The sequence below is a fragment of the Diaporthe citri genome, assembly GCF_014595645.1.
Source record: "Diaporthe citri strain NFHF-8-4 chromosome Unknown scaffold_5, whole genome shotgun sequence".
NCBI classification, from domain to species: Eukaryota; Fungi; Ascomycota; class Sordariomycetes; order Diaporthales; family Diaporthaceae; genus Diaporthe; species Diaporthe citri.
In genome coordinates, this window is record NW_025064850.1 from 3,096,871 (window position 1) to 3,116,043 (window position 19,173).

At 23.5% G+C, this 19,173-nt stretch overlaps 3 protein-coding genes across 3 annotated transcripts; 1 reads left to right on the forward strand and 2 right to left on the reverse strand.

Moving 5' to 3' along the window:
* Positions 1-586: 586 nt before the first annotated feature.
* INS49_011465 (uncharacterized protein) lies at positions 587-1,663 on the reverse strand (the record flags this gene model as incomplete). Its single annotated transcript, XM_043172180.1, has 1 exon — positions 587-1,663. One exon carries the CDS (start codon positions 1,661-1,663, stop codon positions 587-589), a length of 1,077 nt encoding a protein of 358 aa, XP_043023925.1.
* A 668-nt stretch (positions 1,664-2,331) lies between these two features.
* Positions 2,332-3,796, forward strand: INS49_011466 (uncharacterized protein; the record flags this gene model as incomplete). Its single annotated transcript, XM_043172181.1, has 7 exons — positions 2,332-2,502; positions 2,553-2,726; positions 2,780-2,894; positions 2,944-3,051; positions 3,106-3,315; positions 3,364-3,540; positions 3,588-3,796. The coding sequence occupies 7 exons, from the start codon at positions 2,332-2,334 to the stop codon at positions 3,794-3,796; spliced, it is 1,164 nt and encodes a 387-aa protein (XP_043023926.1).
* Positions 3,797-4,305: 509 nt separating this feature from the next.
* INS49_011467 (uncharacterized protein) lies at positions 4,306-6,402 on the reverse strand (the record flags this gene model as incomplete). The annotated part of the gene is made up of 6 exons (XM_043172182.1): positions 4,306-5,079; positions 5,162-5,412; positions 5,513-5,664; positions 5,740-5,881; positions 5,945-6,052; positions 6,354-6,402. 6 exons carry the CDS (start codon positions 6,400-6,402, stop codon positions 4,306-4,308), a joined length of 1,476 nt encoding a protein of 491 aa, XP_043023927.1.
* Positions 6,403-19,173: the final 12,771 nt, after the last annotated feature.

A 19,173-nucleotide genomic window follows, 5' to 3' on the forward strand; every position in this document is an offset into this window, starting at 1 on the left:
GACGCAGGATCAGGGGAAGAGGTGTGGAGTGCACACCCCGCGACGCTCGAGCCGGAGAGAAAGAGGGGTCCGCCCCATGCGTTCATCACGAAGGAAAAAGGCGCCGGAGAAGATGGTGCAAGATTAAGATTAAGCTTAATACCTGTTGTGGGCCGATGCTAGCACCTTGGCTGACCGGGTCTTCTTCGCCGCCCCTGTGCCAGCAAACATGGAGGCAGAGGGACCCCATCCGGCTCAAGTCATGTCTTGACCAACATTGGGTTTCGATTTGGGATGTAATTGCGAACACTAACTTCTTCTGAGGAAATTCCCGTCATACCATACTCGGGGGTACACGGCTGCATACCTCTAATCCCGACCCCCCAGGGCACATGCTCAGTCGGAGGCAACTTCGTCGCCTCTTTTCCTTTTGACAAACGTAGAATCTTCGAAAAATGCAAACCATGATCAGGAATCCAGACTTGTGTTCCCCAGTCCAATCGGAGATTTCTTGGGGGGGGGGGAGGTAAAAAGCAAGAAAGGCGAGTAAAAGTACAATACTGGCTTGGCGTGTGAATCCATCTCTTGGCTTTGGCACCGCAGTGTGCTAACGTCTTGCAAAATGTACTTCCGAGGACGTTGAACATACGTCTCCCTCTCTTTCTCTCTCTGGAACGTCGCTGTTGTCATCGCTGTCGCGGGCACCGTCGTGCGGTCGCGATTGGGTGTGTATCGTAATCTCAGTCGTCTTCGTGGGATAAGCGTTCGGCGCAGGCGCGACATGATTGATCTCTCCTTTCCCAATGCGAATCTCATACTCGGGCTCATCAGCTACTGTGAAGTGCCTCGAGCGCTCGCCGTTGAACGTCTCCAGCGCGACGCCGTTCCCGTACCCGCGCCTTTGGCTGCGCGTGTAGACGCTGCTGTTCGAGGTGCCGCGCGTGAGGTTGACGAGTTGGTTGAGGATGCTGAACTCGAGCTTGAGCTTGATGCTGTACACCAGCGGCTTCCAGGCTGTCTGGATCTCGAAGAGGTTGGTGAACTCGAGGGCCAGGATTGACACGTCGAGCAAGACGACCAGGACATTTACCCAGATCAGGTGGTTCATGATCTTCCGGGTGCGCGTGTCGCCGATGCTTTTCTCGAGGCGAAGACGTTTTGTTGTTTCCCAGACGTAGACGGAAGAAATTATGAGTTCTTGCACAAAGAAGACGCTGAGTTGGACTTTTTCAAAGATAACGTAGGGGTTGCGGAACGGCTCCGGATTTGCAGAATTAACTCCATAAACCAGGATGATGATGGGGAGATGGAGCCAAGTTGCGTTGGCGATGATCATGTACAGCACCAGTCGCAGGCGCTTCTGGTGACGCATAACGATATGCAAACGGGAGTATAAAACAACCGACTGGCCCGTGACCATGGAGCACCAGCCGATCAGAATGATCGTGGCATAAATAAGCGCCTCCGTTGTTAATGATAGGTGCATCAAGAGGTATCCCGTGCCATTGAATGCGATGCCCCACGTCGCGATGAGGATGCTCCAAAAGTATAAACCCGAGCGCGTTTTGAACGAAGTGAAGATTGAGACAGTGAGCTCAAGAACGTTATAGAAAGCGATACTAATGAAGACGCAGATGACGATTGCGACAACGATCCTGTCGGGGTCGGGGCCGATCTGTGCCATGGTTGCTGGCTGTCTATGACAAGACGATGGGATGGCGCAACGTGTCTAGCAGGACGCAGGTTGACCAGAGATAGAGGCGGTAGATTTGGAAAACCAAAAGTGGCGAAGAATCGATCTTTGAAGAGGAGCTGGCATTCAAATGTCTTCGTTCAGTCCGTGTGGTCGTTCAGGTTGCGTTTCATGGCGTCCCTACCGACACATCCTGAAGCCGCAGGACTTACAGGAGATACGAAGCCGCAGTCCCGGGACCTCCGTCACTACCATGTCGCGAAGTAACATCTTGGCATATACCCTCGCTTTATGAATGCCGTGGCCAGTATTAAGTGCATCAAACCCGGAAGACGGACAAGTTGCCAGAAGCAGCCAAATCTGCGAGTGCCAAGGGGAAGTCGCCGGCATAGGAACACAACCTCACAGTAGCCAAGATCCGGACTGTAGTTTCTCGATAAGCCTCATTAGTATTCTATCTCTTCCTCCTTAAGCCGCATTGATCGATGGTTCATCCCATTAATTTTAACATGCCGACCGCCGCGGCTTTATAATTTCAATGCAGCAAGGATTCGGGACCCGGCGGATCTTGGCTGTGGCATACAAAGCCCTCCGCACCCAACTTTTCTAGAATTTTGCCTTCGCCTCGTCCCATCAAACACACTCCTAGAAATTCCAAAATGTCGTTCGCTCTAACTTTGCTATCTGCGGGGTGTCTTATGCCCTTCGGAATTAGCCGTGCTGCCGGGGTGCCTCCTGCCAAAGTGCCTGCTGCAGCTCAGCTCGTTGACTGGAGGAGCTTCAATGTCCTTGCGACCGTGCCCCCTCCAGCGGAGGCGGACGATTCGACGGTATGTCACTCCCATTCCCATGTGACTGGCTGTTGCTTGCTCATATGTAGATATTTCTTTGGCCTGGTGTGACTCTAGAATCCCTCCAAGCCAGGCCCTTCCACATCTACGACAACGAGTTCTACGATGTCATTGGACGGGATCCTTCCCTGACACTCATTGCTACTTCCGATACTGACCCTATCTTCCACGAGGCTGTTGTGTGGCACCCTCCTAAAGACGAGGTTTTTTCGTCCAGAATGCTGGTGCTCCTGCAGCAGGCACTGGTTTGAACAAGTCCTCCATCATCCAGAAGATCTCACTTGCAGAGGCCGAGGCTGTACGCAAGGGTGAAAGGGACAACGCGACCGTTACGGTAGTGCCTTCTCATCCCCAGGTCATCAACCCCAACGGTATGTCACTTCATCTTATACTTGGAAACATCAGCTCACGGCCTACTAGGTGGCACGAATTACAAGGGAAACATTGTCTTTGCTGGAGAGGGTCAGGGTGACGACATCACCTCCACGATGTTTCTCATGAACCCCGAGGCTCCATTTAACACCACAGGTGAGTTCGGCTAATCTAGAGAATTGTCCTTGTAGCTCACATGCATGCTTCAAGTCCTCTTCAACAACTATTTCGGTCGCCAATTCAACTCGCTAAACGACGTGGTCATCAACCCCCGGAATGGGGAACTGTATTTCACCGATACCCTATACGGCTTCCTGCAGGACTTTCGCCCTCCTCCCGGCCTGCGCAACCAAGTCTACCGCTACAACTTCGAGACCGGGGCCATCGCAGTCGTCGCTGATGACTTCACTCTACCCAATGGTGAGACTGGTGCTCACTCGCTCCCTGTGGAACTGGCTGACAACTGAGGTCTCACCTTCTCACCCGATGGCAAGAAGGCCTACGTCACCGACACCGGCATTGCTCTAGGATTCTATGGCCGCAACCTCTCGTCTCCCGCCTCTGTCTACTCTTTCGACGTGAACGAAGACGGCACTTGGGAGAACCGCAAGACTTTCGCCTACACTGCTTCTTTCATCCCCGATGGTACCTTCTCTGCCCATTCTTGCTCTTCACAAGCTAACTCTTCATAGGTGTTCACACTGACTCTGCTGGCCGCGTCTACTCTGGTTGTGGCGACGGCGTTCATGTCTGGAACCCCTCCGGCAAGCTTATCGGCAAGATTTACACCGGCGCTGTTGCTGCCAATTTTCAGTTCGCTGGAAATGGCCGGATGATCATTACTGGGCAGACAAAGCTGTTTTACGTTACTCTCGCTGCTTCCGGCGTGGGGATACAGTAGCTGCAGGATACATCACTGCCTTGTTGGAATATTCCAGGCTAGGAGCTGATCATAAACACGGGACATCTTGAATTCTACGGGATGCATACTTTGCTTTAGAATTTATTTAATAGAGGGCTCCCGCCCGCTCACAGCCATGGTTAGCCTAATAGACAAAGCATTCTTCACCACGAATCCAAGATTTCTCGAGTAAGCTTGGCTTCTCGTGTCGATTGACCAACCACCGGCGGAACATTAATCAATGAGTTCGTCTTCTCACACGCGTTTGTGCTACATGCGATCCACAAGCCGCTGCCCAGTCCAACGTTCTGCAAGATTCTTTCTAATCTACCGCCTTTACGCCCTCGGTACTCGGAGGGATAAAAACGAAAGCACATCTAGGTAATTTAAATATGATGTGCTAGCAAGCAGGATCATGGAAGCCCATTCATCCCACTCGAACTTCGTCCAGGACAGAGATGCTCGCCCATGTAAATCACACCACCTTCGCTCTGACATTGCTGGTGCTCTTAGGGAACGCCCCGAAAGTCGTAGTAGAAGGCGACGTCGCGCTCATACAGTGTATCATGCAGCTCCATATCGAAGCCAGCCGACGGAGCAAACAGGCGTCCCAGGGTCAGGTAAATCTCCATGTTTGCCACGTCCACCCCGATGCAAGAGCGTGGCCCGCGCCCGAAGTTGTTGACGTACTTGCGCAACCGCCTCCGGTCATCCTGGTCAAGCCAACGCTCCGGCTCGAATGCTTGAGGATTGGGAAATATGTCCGGGTTGAGGTAGATGTCATACAAGGAAATAGAGACGTGAACGCCCCTTGGGATGACAGTGTCTCCGTACCTCATGTCGTTGTTAGGGTCGTATCTGGGCAGACGACTCGATACGGGGTGATTCAGTCGAAACGCCTCCAGAATAACGCCAGTCAGATACGGGAGTTCGCGCAGCTCCTGAAAGCTGGGAAGCCTTCCGAGCCTCTTCTCACACTCTGCCAGTTCTCCCCTGAGCCGAGCGAGCTTTTCCGGGTATTTCAGCAACATGAATGTCGCGAAGGTCATGAAAACACCTTCTGTCTCGATGCCCGCGTTGATGATGAGCCAGACCTCATCTATCACACGCCTCATCGTCTTCTCATCTGGAGGCAGGTTCGAGTTCAGAACATGCTGAACTGCATTTGTAAATGCAGCTGGCGATTCTTCCCCCGTCATCTTGTCGTCACGTATGCCGGCCTTCTTTTCGCCCGCGGTTGCAGTTGCTGCGAAGTAGTCGTCTGTGATGGCCTGCATAATCATCTACTCGCAGGGCACACGATCAATTCAAGATTCTAGCCGCGACACAAGTCGGATTCAGGATTTGAGGGCCGTGAATACTTACGTTCCTAAAATGCAGAATGCGTATGGTGCCAGGACTTGCAGACTCCACACCTTTGGCCCAGCGTGCGGGTGCCCGCAATACCTCGAAAAGCCAATGACCTACTTGGCGTGTGATCATGTTCATACGCCCGAAGGGCCGTCCGACCATGAACATTTCATTCTCGAAGTCACCGACGTCCACGAAGCCAAAGTCACGGCCTAGACTTGTGGTACACGTCACATCGATGGCTAGGCAGCGAAATGCATCTCCTACTGTAATGGTTCAAAATTGTCATAATTTAGCAACTGGAACTGACTGTTTGATGGTAATAGAGTGGGGGGGGGGGGGGGGGGGGGGTGAGGGCTATCTTACAAGTCACAACAGCGTCGGTACCCTTGAAGCCTCTGAATCTACTAATCAACTTGTGCACCAACTCCTCGTATACCTTTTCACGAGACATGACGATAGGAGTCGCGAAAACAGGCAGCAACGCTTCGCGACGCATGCGATGGAGCTCGTGGGGACTATCCCAAGCAACGAGAACAAGAGTCAGCCATTGTTGGGAATGAGCGAAGGCTCTTGCTGCCCTGTTTGCTTACCCAGCCTGTAAGACAGTGCCTGGTGGGCCTTGAGACCGGTAGAACCAAGCCGGCTTGGACGCTTTCGCCTTCATCTTGTATGCTTCGCTCCATTCCGGGTCCCTGATGTGTACTTCCCATGGATTAATACGCACGATGGGTCCTGATACGTTGATTAGTGTGCTTCTCCCCATCACAAGGCCATGCGCCTGGAGCTTGTGCTTACCCAGAGCATCATGAATGCGGTTTATCTCAACCCAGTATCGACCGCCACCTTCTTTGAAAATGTCGAAATAGGCCTCATAGGCAAAGGTGAGGGCAGCGAGAGTCGGGCCTGGAAAGCGAGCAATCGGACTTAGGAACAAGCGATAGACGGCAGCACCAACTACAAAAATGGTGGCCGACAGAAGCACCGCACTTGACCAAGAGAGGCCCGACAGTGAACTGATGATCTGTCTGAAATCCATATCTCTTGTCATGCCGGGGCTTCTGGCTGCTCTCGATCTCTCTTCCTACTTCATCTTGCTTACCATGAAAAGCTGGTTGAAGAGAGGGGCCTTGTGTAATAAAACAGGCCAGTGATGAGGCCCAGAATAAGCTACCCACATATCTTTTTTTTGGGTCTTACCACTTACCTTTACTCGGCTGTCTAGCTGTTGATTCCTTTACATACTGATAACCCATGACCTGTCCAGCGAGTCGTGCTGCAAATAATGGCCCCCTCATGACCTGCTTGGCGGCTCTATCACGGCGGACGAAACGGGCGCATAAAAGCACAGAAATAGTCTCCTTGTGGAATTAACGCACCCCGCCGGAGGAAGAATGCACTGAGGGTCTCCTATCCCGGGCTCAAAGTTGAGGCCGAGAACAAGGAATTGGGAGACTTTGGCTGCGGATCACAATGAGAAAGAAGACTCATGTTGTTACACCGCCATGAAAAAAGAGTCAGTTTCTGATCTGGTTTCAAATACGGATGCCATCAAGGGATAAGTTGGACAAAGTTTAAATCTGTTCTTAAGCTTTTGGGCCAGGGGCTACAAGTGGAGCGGGCCGGCGACCACGATTAATACTCGTTTATACTCTCATATGCAATCAATCGTTCCATTTTAGCGCTAACAACCTGCATTTAACACCTTACACCTTTTTTATATGCACTTTTCAATTTAGCTTTAATTAATTTAAAACATATGCCATTCTTTTAGAATGGTTTTGTATCCCGTCCGAGGAATAAGCTTTAATAATCATCTCCCATTAAAAAATATTACTTTTTTCTTATAGAAAACTAACTATATGAGAATATTCTTTAAGTTTTTCTCTATATAATGGTTCTGGTTGCATAATTTAAAACCTTAATTTGTTAGAGAAATAAATAGAAATATAAAGGTTAAATGTTAAGAATTAAGATAGCTTTTTATATAAACTCTTAACAATGCTTAAATCTTTAAATTTAATGCTTTTAATTGGCTTTTTTTCCCCGTATGCAGGGTAAGCTAAGATAATGATAAGCGATAAGCGATAAGCGATAAGCAATAAGCAATAAGTAATAAGTAATAAGTGATAAGCGATAAGCGATAAGCAATAAGTGATAAGCGATAAGCGATAAGCGATAAGCGATAAGCGATAAGCGATAAGCGATAAGTGATAAGTGATAAGCGATAAGCGATAAGCGATAAGTAATAAGTAATAAGGAAAAAAGGGAGGGAAATAAAGGGAGGGAGAAAGGGAAATAAATAAAGAAATAAATAAATAAAGAAATAAATAAAGAAATAAATAAGAAAGTAAATAAATAAATAAATAAAGAAAGAAAGAAAGAAAGAAAGAAATAAAGAAATAAAGAAATAAAGAAATAAAGAAATAAAGAAATAAAGAAATAAAGAAATAAAGAAATAAAGAAATAAATAAAGAAATAAAGAAATAAAGAAAGAAATAAAGAAAGAAATAAAGAAAGAAATAAATAAAGAAATAAATAAAGAAAAAGAAAAGAAAGAAAGAGAAGAAAGAAAGAAAAAGAAAGAAAGAAATAAAAGAAAGAAAAAAGAAATAAAAGAAATAAAAGAAATAAAAGAAATAAAAGAAATAAAATAAATAAAATAAATAAAAATAAAAAAAAATAAATAAAATAAATAAAATAAATAAAATAAAAAATAAATAAAATAAATAAAATAAATAAAAAATAAATAAAATAAATAAAATAAATAAAATAAATAAAATAAATAAAATAAATAAAATAAATAAAATAAATAAAATAAATAAAATAAATAAAATAAATAAAATAAATAAAATAAATAAAATAAATAAAATAAATAAAATAAATAAAATAAATAAAATAAATAAAATAAATAAAATAAATAAAATAAATAAAATAAATAAAATAAATAAAATAAATAAAATAAATAAAATAAATAAAATAAATAAATAAAAAATAAATAAAATAAATAAAATAAATAAAATAAATAAAATAAATAAAAAAAAAATAAAAAGAAATAAAAGAAATAAAATAAATAAAATAAATAAAATAAATAAAAGAAATAAAAGAAATAAAAGAAATAAAAGAAATAAAAGAAATAAAAGAAATAAAAGAAATAAAAGAAATAAAAGAAATAAAAGAAATAAAAGAAATAAAAGAAATAAAAGAAATAAAAGAAATAAAAGAAATAAAAGAAATAAAAGAAATAAAAGAAATAAAAGAAATAAAAGAAATAAAAGAAATAAAAGAAATAAAAGAATTAAAAGAATTAAAAGAATTAAAAGAATTAAAAGAATTAAAAGAATTAAAAGAATTAAAAGAATTAAAAGAATTAAAAGAATTAAAAGAATTAAAAGAATTAAAAGAATTAAAAGAATTAAAAGAATTAAGAAATTAAATAAATTAAAATAAAAAAAGAAATACTTTAATTTATAATATCTTTTTAAATAAAGAAATAAAAATATATAAAAGTAAATAAGATTAATAAGATTTAAATTTAAAACTTTAAATATTAATATTATTAATATTTAAATTTTATTATTAAATTATAATTCTTATAACTTAATATATTTTATTTTATAAATTAACTTAATTTTTATTATAAAAATAAAGCTTATAATAAATAAAATAAATAAAAGCAATATAATAATATATATAATATATATATATATAAAATATAATATATAATATTTATAAAATATAATATATAATATTTATAAAATATATATAATATATTATATAAATATCTTTATATAAATATTTTTATATAAATATGTTTATATAAAGTTTTATTTAAAAAAGGTTTAAATTATTATAATTAAAAACCTTTTTTATATATTTTTATAAAAATATAATAAAATATTATATATATATATATATTATATTACTTACTTTATAAAATAATAAATTTAATATTTAAATTTAATTTTTAAATAAAAGTAAATAATTTAATAATTAAATTATTAAATAATTAAATAATTAAATAATAAATAATTAAATAATTAAATAATTAATTATTAAATAATTAAATAATTAATAATTAAATAATTAAATAATTAAATAATTAAATAATTAAATAATTAAATAATTAAATAATTAAATAATTAAATAATTAAATAATTAAATAATTAAATAATTAAATAATTAAATAATTAAATAATTAAATAATAATAAATAATTAAATAATTAAATAATTAAATAATTAAATAATTAAATAATTAATTAAATAATTAAATAATTAAATAATTAAATAATTAAATAATAATAAATAATTAAATAATTAAATAATTAAATAATTAAATAATTAAATAATTAAATAATTAAATAATTAAATAATTAAATAATTAAATAATTAAATAATTAAATAATTAAATAATTAAATAATTAAATAATTAAATAATTAAATAATTAAAATAATTAAATAATTAAATAATTAAATAATTAAATAATTAAATAATTAAATAAAAATAATTAAATAATTAAATAATTAAATAATTAAATAATTAAATAATTAAATAATTAAATAATTTTTAAAAAACTTTTAATTAATAAAAGATTTAATATTTAATTTCTTTTTTATACTTTTATATATATATAAAACTTTATAATTAAGTAAATATATTTTTATATTAAAAAGATAAAATAATTATAATTAATATTTAATATTATTAATTTAGCTTTTATATAATTAATAATAAATAAATAAAGTATATAATTAATTTAGCTATAATATAAAAGTTAAATTATAATAAAGTTATAACCTTTCCTTATTTAATTATAAGTTAATTATAATAATCCATATATAAAATATATAATTATTAATTAATAACTAGCTAGCATTAATTAATAGTTATTATTAATAAAATTAATTTAAACTTTATATCTTTAAATTTATATATTACTTATAATATACTTATTATATAAGCATGCTATATATAATACTTATATATATTATTTTTATATTAATAATCTTTTATATATATATATATATATATTTTAAAATTATGCTTTTCCTTTAAATTATTATTTAATTAATTAAATTACTTAATTAATATAAATATTTTATTTTTTAAGGGGTTATAAAGAGCTAAGTACTTTATAATTATTACTTTAAAAGTTTAAGTATAAGTATTTAAGTATAAATATTTAAATATAAGTATATTTAAATGCTTTAAATACTTAAATTGCTTAAATTATTTAATTATTAATACTTTAAAGCTTTAAAGTATTTAAATATTATTTTTTAATTAATTAATTATTACTTTAATAGCTTTTTTCTTTTTATTATTAAGTTAATTAAAGTATTTAAGAAATAAATTAAGTTTAAGTTAATAATTATTATTATTATTATATTTCTTAATAAAGAAAAGGTTATTATTATTATAAGGCTTATATTAAAAGCATTATTAATTAATAAAAAGATTATAATTAATAAAAATAAAAAAGTATTAACTTTTTAATAATTAGCTTTATAATAATTAACTTTATTTTAATTAATTTAAGCTTTTTTTTCCTTAAAAAGCTTTTATTAATATTTATATATTTTTAATTATAAGTAAAAAGTTATTATTATAAACTTTTTTTAAGATTATTAAAGCAATTCTTAATTATTTAATTAAGCTAAAATAATTAATACCTTTATTATTAATATATAATTATATTTTATATATACTTTATAATAATAAAATATTTATTTAAGCTTATAAAAAAGCTTTTAATTAATCTTTTAAAAGTATTTCTTTATTTATTTATAAAACTTATATTAAAATTTATTAAAAAGATCTTTATTATAATTTAAATAATTTTTAAAGCTTTTAATTATATTAATAACCTTTTCTTTATTAAAGAAAGGGGTTATTATTAATATAAATGTTATTATTATTAAGTAAATTTTATAATAATTAATTATAAAATAAAAGGAAAGAAAAGAATATTTTTATATTATATTTATAAATTAATAATTAGCTTTTAAATTATTTACTTATAAGTAATAATGCTTAAATATTATTATTACTTAATAAATTAACTTTTATTAGTTTTAAGGTAATTTATACTTAAAATCTTATTAAAAGGTATTAATAAATAAGGCATTAAAAAAAGAAAAAGTTATACTTATTAATTAAATATTAATTATTATTAAAAGGTAAATATTTTAAAGGTTTAATTAAGTTATTTATATAATTAAACTTATAATAAATCTTAATTATTCCTTTTAATAATTTTAAGCTAATTAAGTAAATAAAATAATTATATTAATTACTTACTTTTATTAATACTCTTTAAAGTATTTAATTAAATATATTAATTAAGTATAAAATTAATTAAAAGAAATATTATTTATTAATACTTTAAAATATTTAAAATGCTTTATATATTATTAAGTACTTAAAGGGTTTTTAAAGGGTTATAAGCCTTAAGAATATTATATAAATACCTTAAAGGGTATTAATTATAAATAAAGGCTTTTTAAAGATATTAATTAAAAGCTTTTTATAATAATTATAAGTAAAGATATTAATAATTAAAAATATTTTATAAAGGGTTTTTAAAGATATTATAAGAAGAGCTAAAAGTATAAAAATAATATAATTAAAAGTTAAGCATTTATTATAAATTAATTAATTTTACTTAAAAACTAAGTATTTATTATAAATTAAATAAAATTAAATAAAGCTTATTATTAATTTAGCTAATAATTAAAAGTATTATAAAAAGGCTTTTAATAATTAAAAAAAGTTATAATTATTTAAGAGTATATTAAGAAAGGCTTTTTAATTAAAACTTATTATAAATATTATTATTAATAATATATATTAATAAATATAATTAAAAATTAAATATTATTATTATTATAAATTAATTTTTAATGCTTAATTAAGCTTTTTAACAGCTTATAATATTATTATTAATATAAAGTCCTTTAATAAAATTATTATAAGTAAATAAGTTTTTAAAAAATAAAATATGTTTTTTTAATATTTAATTATTTATACTTATTAAATAAATATAAATTAATATTAATTTAACTTTAATATAATTAATAATAAAGAAATAAAGTATATAATTAATTTAATTATAATATAAAGGTTAAGTTATAATAAAGCTATAACCTTTTTTTATTTAATTATAAGCTAATTATAATAATTTATATATAAAGTATATAATTATTAATTAATAATTAATTAATATTAATTAATAATTATTATTAATAAAATTAATTTAAACTTTATACCTTTAAATTTATATATTACTTATAATATATTTATTATATAAGTATGCTATATATAATGCTTATATATATTATTTTTATAAATATAATAACTTAAAATTAATTATTTAATTTAATATTTAAAAAAATAATTTTATTTAATAATATTATAATAATAAATTTTAAATTTTTTTAATTAATATTAAAAATATTAATATTATACAAAAAAAGAAAAGAAAATAATTTTAAAAAAATAATTTTATAAATTATATATTTTTAAACTTTTATTTAAAGATTTAATATATTAAAAATATTATTAATATTAAGAATTATAAATAAGTTTTTTAGCTTTATATTTAATTATTATATAATTTATATAATATTTATATATATTTATATAATTATTTTTAATAATAAAAAAAGAAAACTTTTAATAATAAAAAATATATTTATAAGAAAATATATATATATAAATATTTTTAATAATTAAAATATATAATAAATATATATAATTATATTATTAATTAAATATTTATATTAAAGAAATATATATATTTATATAATTACTTTAAATAATAAAAAAAGAATATAAATTTAATTATTTTTAATAATAAAAAATATATATATATAATAAATTTTTAATAATTAAAACATATTAATATAAATATTTATTATATTTTTTTTTAATAATTATATAAAATATAAATTAATAATATTATAATATAATTAAAATATAATAATCTTTATTAAATAAATTTAAATTTATTTATTAAGTTTCTTTATAATAAAGTTTAAAAATTATTTTAATATATTATTAAATATATATTTATTATATATTAAAATTATATATTATATTTAAATATAAAATTTAATTAATAATTACTTTTTAACTTATATTATAAAAAAATAAATAAAAAATATTATATAAATAAATTTAATTATATTATATATTAAATATATTAATATAAAGTTAATTTCTTTATATTTATATTTAAAGTTTATAATAACTTTTTAAACTTTTTTATATAAATAAAAATCTTAATAAAAGTTTTTTATAAATAATTAATAATAATAAATATTTATTTATTAAGTTATTTAAAAATAAAGTTTAATATTTTATTTTATTATAACTTACTTATATATATATATATATTATATATATATAATATAAATATTATTATAATATTTATTTTAAGCTTTATTTTAAAATTAATTAAAACTTATATTTTTTAATTTCTTTATATAAAAATATAATTAATATATTTTTATTATTATTTTTTCTTTTTTTTTCTTTTTTATAATTATTTATTATTAATTTTATTATTTAATTTTTAAATAATAAATAATTAATATATAATAAAATAAAATTAAAAAATAAATAAAAAGTTAATTTCTTTTTAATTAAATTTAATTTTCTTTTAATTATTTATTTTTTTTATAAATTAAAAAATACTTTTTTATTATTATAAATCTTAATAATTAATACTTTAATATAATAAAATTTATATTAAAAGCTTTATAATTATAAATAAAATATAAATAGCTTTTAATTTAATATTTCTTTTTATTAATAAAATTTATAATTTCTTTATTAAAGCTATTAATTAATAAATATATTTTTTAATAAAGCTTTTTTATTTTTATTTAATAAAATATTTTATAAAATAAATTCTTTTTTCTTTTTTTAAAAATATATAAAATAAATAAATTCTTTTTTATTTTTTTAAATTAACTTTAATTTATTTAAAAAATTTTTATAATTTTATTTAATAAAATTAAAATTAATATTATTATTTATTAAAAAAAAGTAATAATAATTATTTTTTTTATTTTTTTTTTATAAATATTATTTTTATTTATTTAAAATTATTCTAATTTTTAATAAAAATATTAATATATTAAAATTAAAATAAAGAAAAAAATAAAATAAAAATTTTATAAAAAGAAATTTTATTATTATTAAATATAAAGAAATATTTAAAAATAAATATAAAAAAGCTATTTATAAAAAGAAAATAATATAAAATTTATAAAGATTTATAAAATATTTTTAAGTTAAGGTTTTTTTTTATTTAACTTTAAAATAAATACTTAAGCTTTTTTAATAATAAAACTCTTTAATTATTAAATATAATATATATATATATATTTTTTATTTTTAAAAGTATTTATTATATATATAATTTTATTTTTAAAAGTAATTTTATATAATATAATTCATTAAGTAATAGCTAATATTAAATAATAATTAATCTTTTTTTATATATAAAACAATTTATATATATTTTTTTATATTTTAATAATATCTTTAAATTAAACTTAATTAAGATATAAATTTAATTTTATATTTATAATTTTAAAATTAAATTAAGTATTTATTTTTAAGCTTATCTTTAAATTTCTTTTAAAAATATTTTTATATAAAGAAATATTATTAAATAATAATATAGCTTTTAATATTTATTAATATATCTTTTTTAATATATTTCTTATAAAAAGATATTTAATTAATTATTATTTAATATTAATTATTACTTAATATTAAAATAATATTAAAGCTAATTATATAAAAATATATTAATAAATAAAAATAATTAATTTTACTATAAAATATTATATAATATTTCTTTATATAATACTTATTTACTTTCTTATTTTATAATTTAAATAAAATAATAAAAATAAAACTTAATTAAATAAATATATATATATATATAAATATAGCTATATAATAAAGGCTATTTAATATTAATTAATAATTATTTAATATAATTATAAATTAATAAAAATTAAAAAAATAAATACTTTATATAAATCTTTAAAGGCTTTATTTAATAAAATTTAAATAATAAAGATAATTAAATTTATATACTTATATTAAAAGCTTAAAAATCCTTTTTTTAAGCTATAATATAATAAAAAATAAAAAATTATTTAAAAAATAAAGTTTATTTTATTTATATAAATTAAATTTATATTATTTAATAAAAATTAAAAAATAATTATAAATAAAAGTATATATAATTAAAATAAATAAAGTATATATTATTATATAATAATTAATAATTAATATAAAATAATATAAAGATTTTATAAAATATTATTTAATGCAAACACTTTTAAAATATTTATTAAATAATAATAAATTATAATTATATATAAAGAAATAATATAAAGAAATATAATTTTAATAGCTAAATAATAATAATTTATTAATTTTAAGTTTTAAAATAAAAAAGAAATTAATTTTATAATATTATTATTATTTATATAATTTATAATATATTTTATATAAATAATAATTAAAATAATTTAACTTTAATTTTAAAATAATATATTATTAATATTATTAATATTAAACTTTAGTAAATAAATTATATATTAATTAAAATAAATTTTATATTTTTTTAAAAATAAATTATTAAATATAATTAAAATTAAAGGAATATTAATTATGGAAATAAAAATTAATAAATAAATACTTTTAATTTTAAAGTATGTATAAATAATACTTATATAACTTACTTTTTAATAATTATAATAATAATTTTTAAATCCTTATATATAAATAAAATAATAAAATATATAATAATTATAAGTTAAAAAAATAATTAAAAAACCTTAAAAATATTATTAAAACTTAATATAAGAAAATATATAATAATTTTAAGTATAAATAATTAATTTTATTTTTATATAACAAATATTATAAAAAATAAAATATATATAAAAAGTAAATAGCTTTTTATAATAATTAAATATTATGCTTATAATATATTTAATTTATATAAATAATTTATAATAAATTAATTAACTTATAATTAATTTTAAGCTTTTAAAAAAAGTAAAAAAAGGATTAAAATTATATAAAGAAATTATATAATTTATTTTATAATAAGGTATAAATATTTATTAATTATTATTAAAGGTTAGAAATTATAAAAAATTAATATTATATTATATTTTTAAATATTTTCTTAAGTTATATAAAAAACTTTTATTTATATTATATTAACTTAAATAAATATTAAAAAGAATAACTTATTAAATATATATTTTAATATTAATATTAATTATAATTAATATTAAGTAAATTAAATAATAATTTTATTTATATAAATTAAAAAAAAATTTAAATAAAATATTATTAAAAACCTTAAAAATACTTTTAAATAAATTATAACTTATATAATATATATTAAAAGAAAAATATTAAAGAAAAATTACCTTTTATATAATTATTTCTTAAGCTTATTAAGCTATATTAAAGTTAAAATATACTTTAATAAATTAAAAATTAATTTATAAAGTATTATTTATAACTCTTTATATAATAATTTAAATTATTATAAAAAGAAATTTAACTTATTAATTCTTTATATATAATAAAATAAATATTAACTTTATAAATAAATAATACATATTAAATTTAAATAATTATTAAAAAAAATATATTTATTTTAAGTTTTATTAAATATTATATAATTATCTTTATTTTAATAAAAAAAATTTTATATAATAAAAATTTATATAGTTTATATTATTTATAAGTTAAACCTTTAAATAATTATTTATATAATTTATATAATATAATATATTAAAAAAAGCTTTAAAATATAAAAATAATAAATATATTTATAATTAAAAAGCTTTAAATTATAATATATATTATAAAAACCCTTATATAAAAATATTATAAAATAAAGATATAATAAAAGTTAAGTTTAAATTAAGTAAGGTAATTTCCTTTATAAAAATAATAAAAATACTTAATTAACTTAAGGAAATTACTTATTATATTTTAAAAATATTAGTATTATTTTTCTTTTTATTATATAATATTAATAAACTTAAAATATATTTTAATAATATAATAAATATAATTATATAAAATAAAATAAAAATCTTTATTATATAAAAATAAGAATATATATTTTTTAATTTAAGCTATATAAAAGATAAGATTTTCTTTATAAAATTAAAGCTTAGGAAATTATATAAATACTTTAATTATCTTTAAATAAAAAATGTTTATAAGCTTTTTAAAAATATTAAATATAATAATATAAAAGAATTAATTTTAAAAAAAATTTAAATATTTTATTATTATTATTAATTATATACTTTTATTTTAAAGAAATTTAAACTTTTAATTAAAAATAATAATTAATATTATATAATTAAATAAAAAGAATACTTTATATATAATTAACTTAAATATTAATTTTTAAGTAATTATATTTTTAACTTTTTTATTTATAAAAAATACTTAACATATATTATATAAGTATTAAATTTATATATATATTAATTCCTTTTATTATATTATATATAATTTAAATATAAACTTTATATTTAAGAAATTTAAAAATAATATAAAAATTATAAGCATTTTATATAAAGTAATATTTATTAAAGCTTATTAAGCTATTAATAAGATTAAATAATTATATAAATTCTTAAAAAAATATATAATATTTTTAAAATAAAAATTAAATATTATATAAATAATAAAATTATTTTTTAAATAATTATTAAGGCTTTAAATAATATAATTAAGTTAAATAATTTTATACTTACCCTTTTAATATTTAATATATACCCTTAAGTTTTATATAACTTATTATTATTATTAAAAATTATATAAAAAGTATTAATAATTTAAAAAATAATAAAAATATTTTATATAATTAAAATAAAAATAAAAGTTAATTATATATTAAATATAAGAAAGAAATTAAATATTAAAGCTATATTATCTTTATTTCTTTAAAGTAAAGTCCTTATATAAAAAGTAAATAAAAAATAAAAAAGATTATATAAAGTTAAGGCTATTAAAAGCTATATAATAATAATTAAAATAATAAATAAATTAATTTAATTTAATTTAAGGTAACTTATATTAAATTATATCTTTATATAATAAATTTAATATTATATAATAACTTAAATACCTTTATATTTAAAGCTATATAAAAGCAAAAAATACTGAAAAAATAAATTAAATTAAAAAAAGCTATTATATAAGTATTATTTAAAAAATATAAATAATTAAAAAAGGTAGTTATATAAATATATATAATTTAATAATTAAATTAAAAAAATAATAATATAATTATAATTTTTAAAAAATTATTTAAAAATTTTAATATCCTTAAATTTAATATATTTATAATTAAAAATATATTTAAATATATATTATATAATAAAAATCTTTATAAGTATTTTTTTATATCTTTAAAATAAAAATAATATAAAAGATAAAGAATAAATTAATAAAATTAATTAAAAAATTTAAGATAATAATTTAAAGTTTTAATAATAAGGAAAAGTATATAATATTAATATAAGCTTTAATAATTTAAAAAATAAGCTAATAAATTTTATTTATATTAAGATTAATATATATTTATTATTTTAAATATTATATAAAATTATAAAATATTATTTAAGCTTATATTTAAGTAAAAAATAAGCTTACTTATATAATTATTATATACTTATTATTAAAGCTTAAAGATAAGTTTTCTTTAAGTATAATTTTAATTATATATAAGCTATTATATAAACTTATAAAATTAAAGTTATATTAATATAAAATATATTATATATATTATATAAAAATATTAAAGATAAAGATATTAATATATAATTTATACTTTTTATATATAATAAGTAAATTATATAATTTTAAAATTATAAAAGTTAAAATAATTAATTAAGAAAAAAAGAAAATTATAAGAGCTAAATAAAAAAATTAAATAATTAAAAAAATTAAATA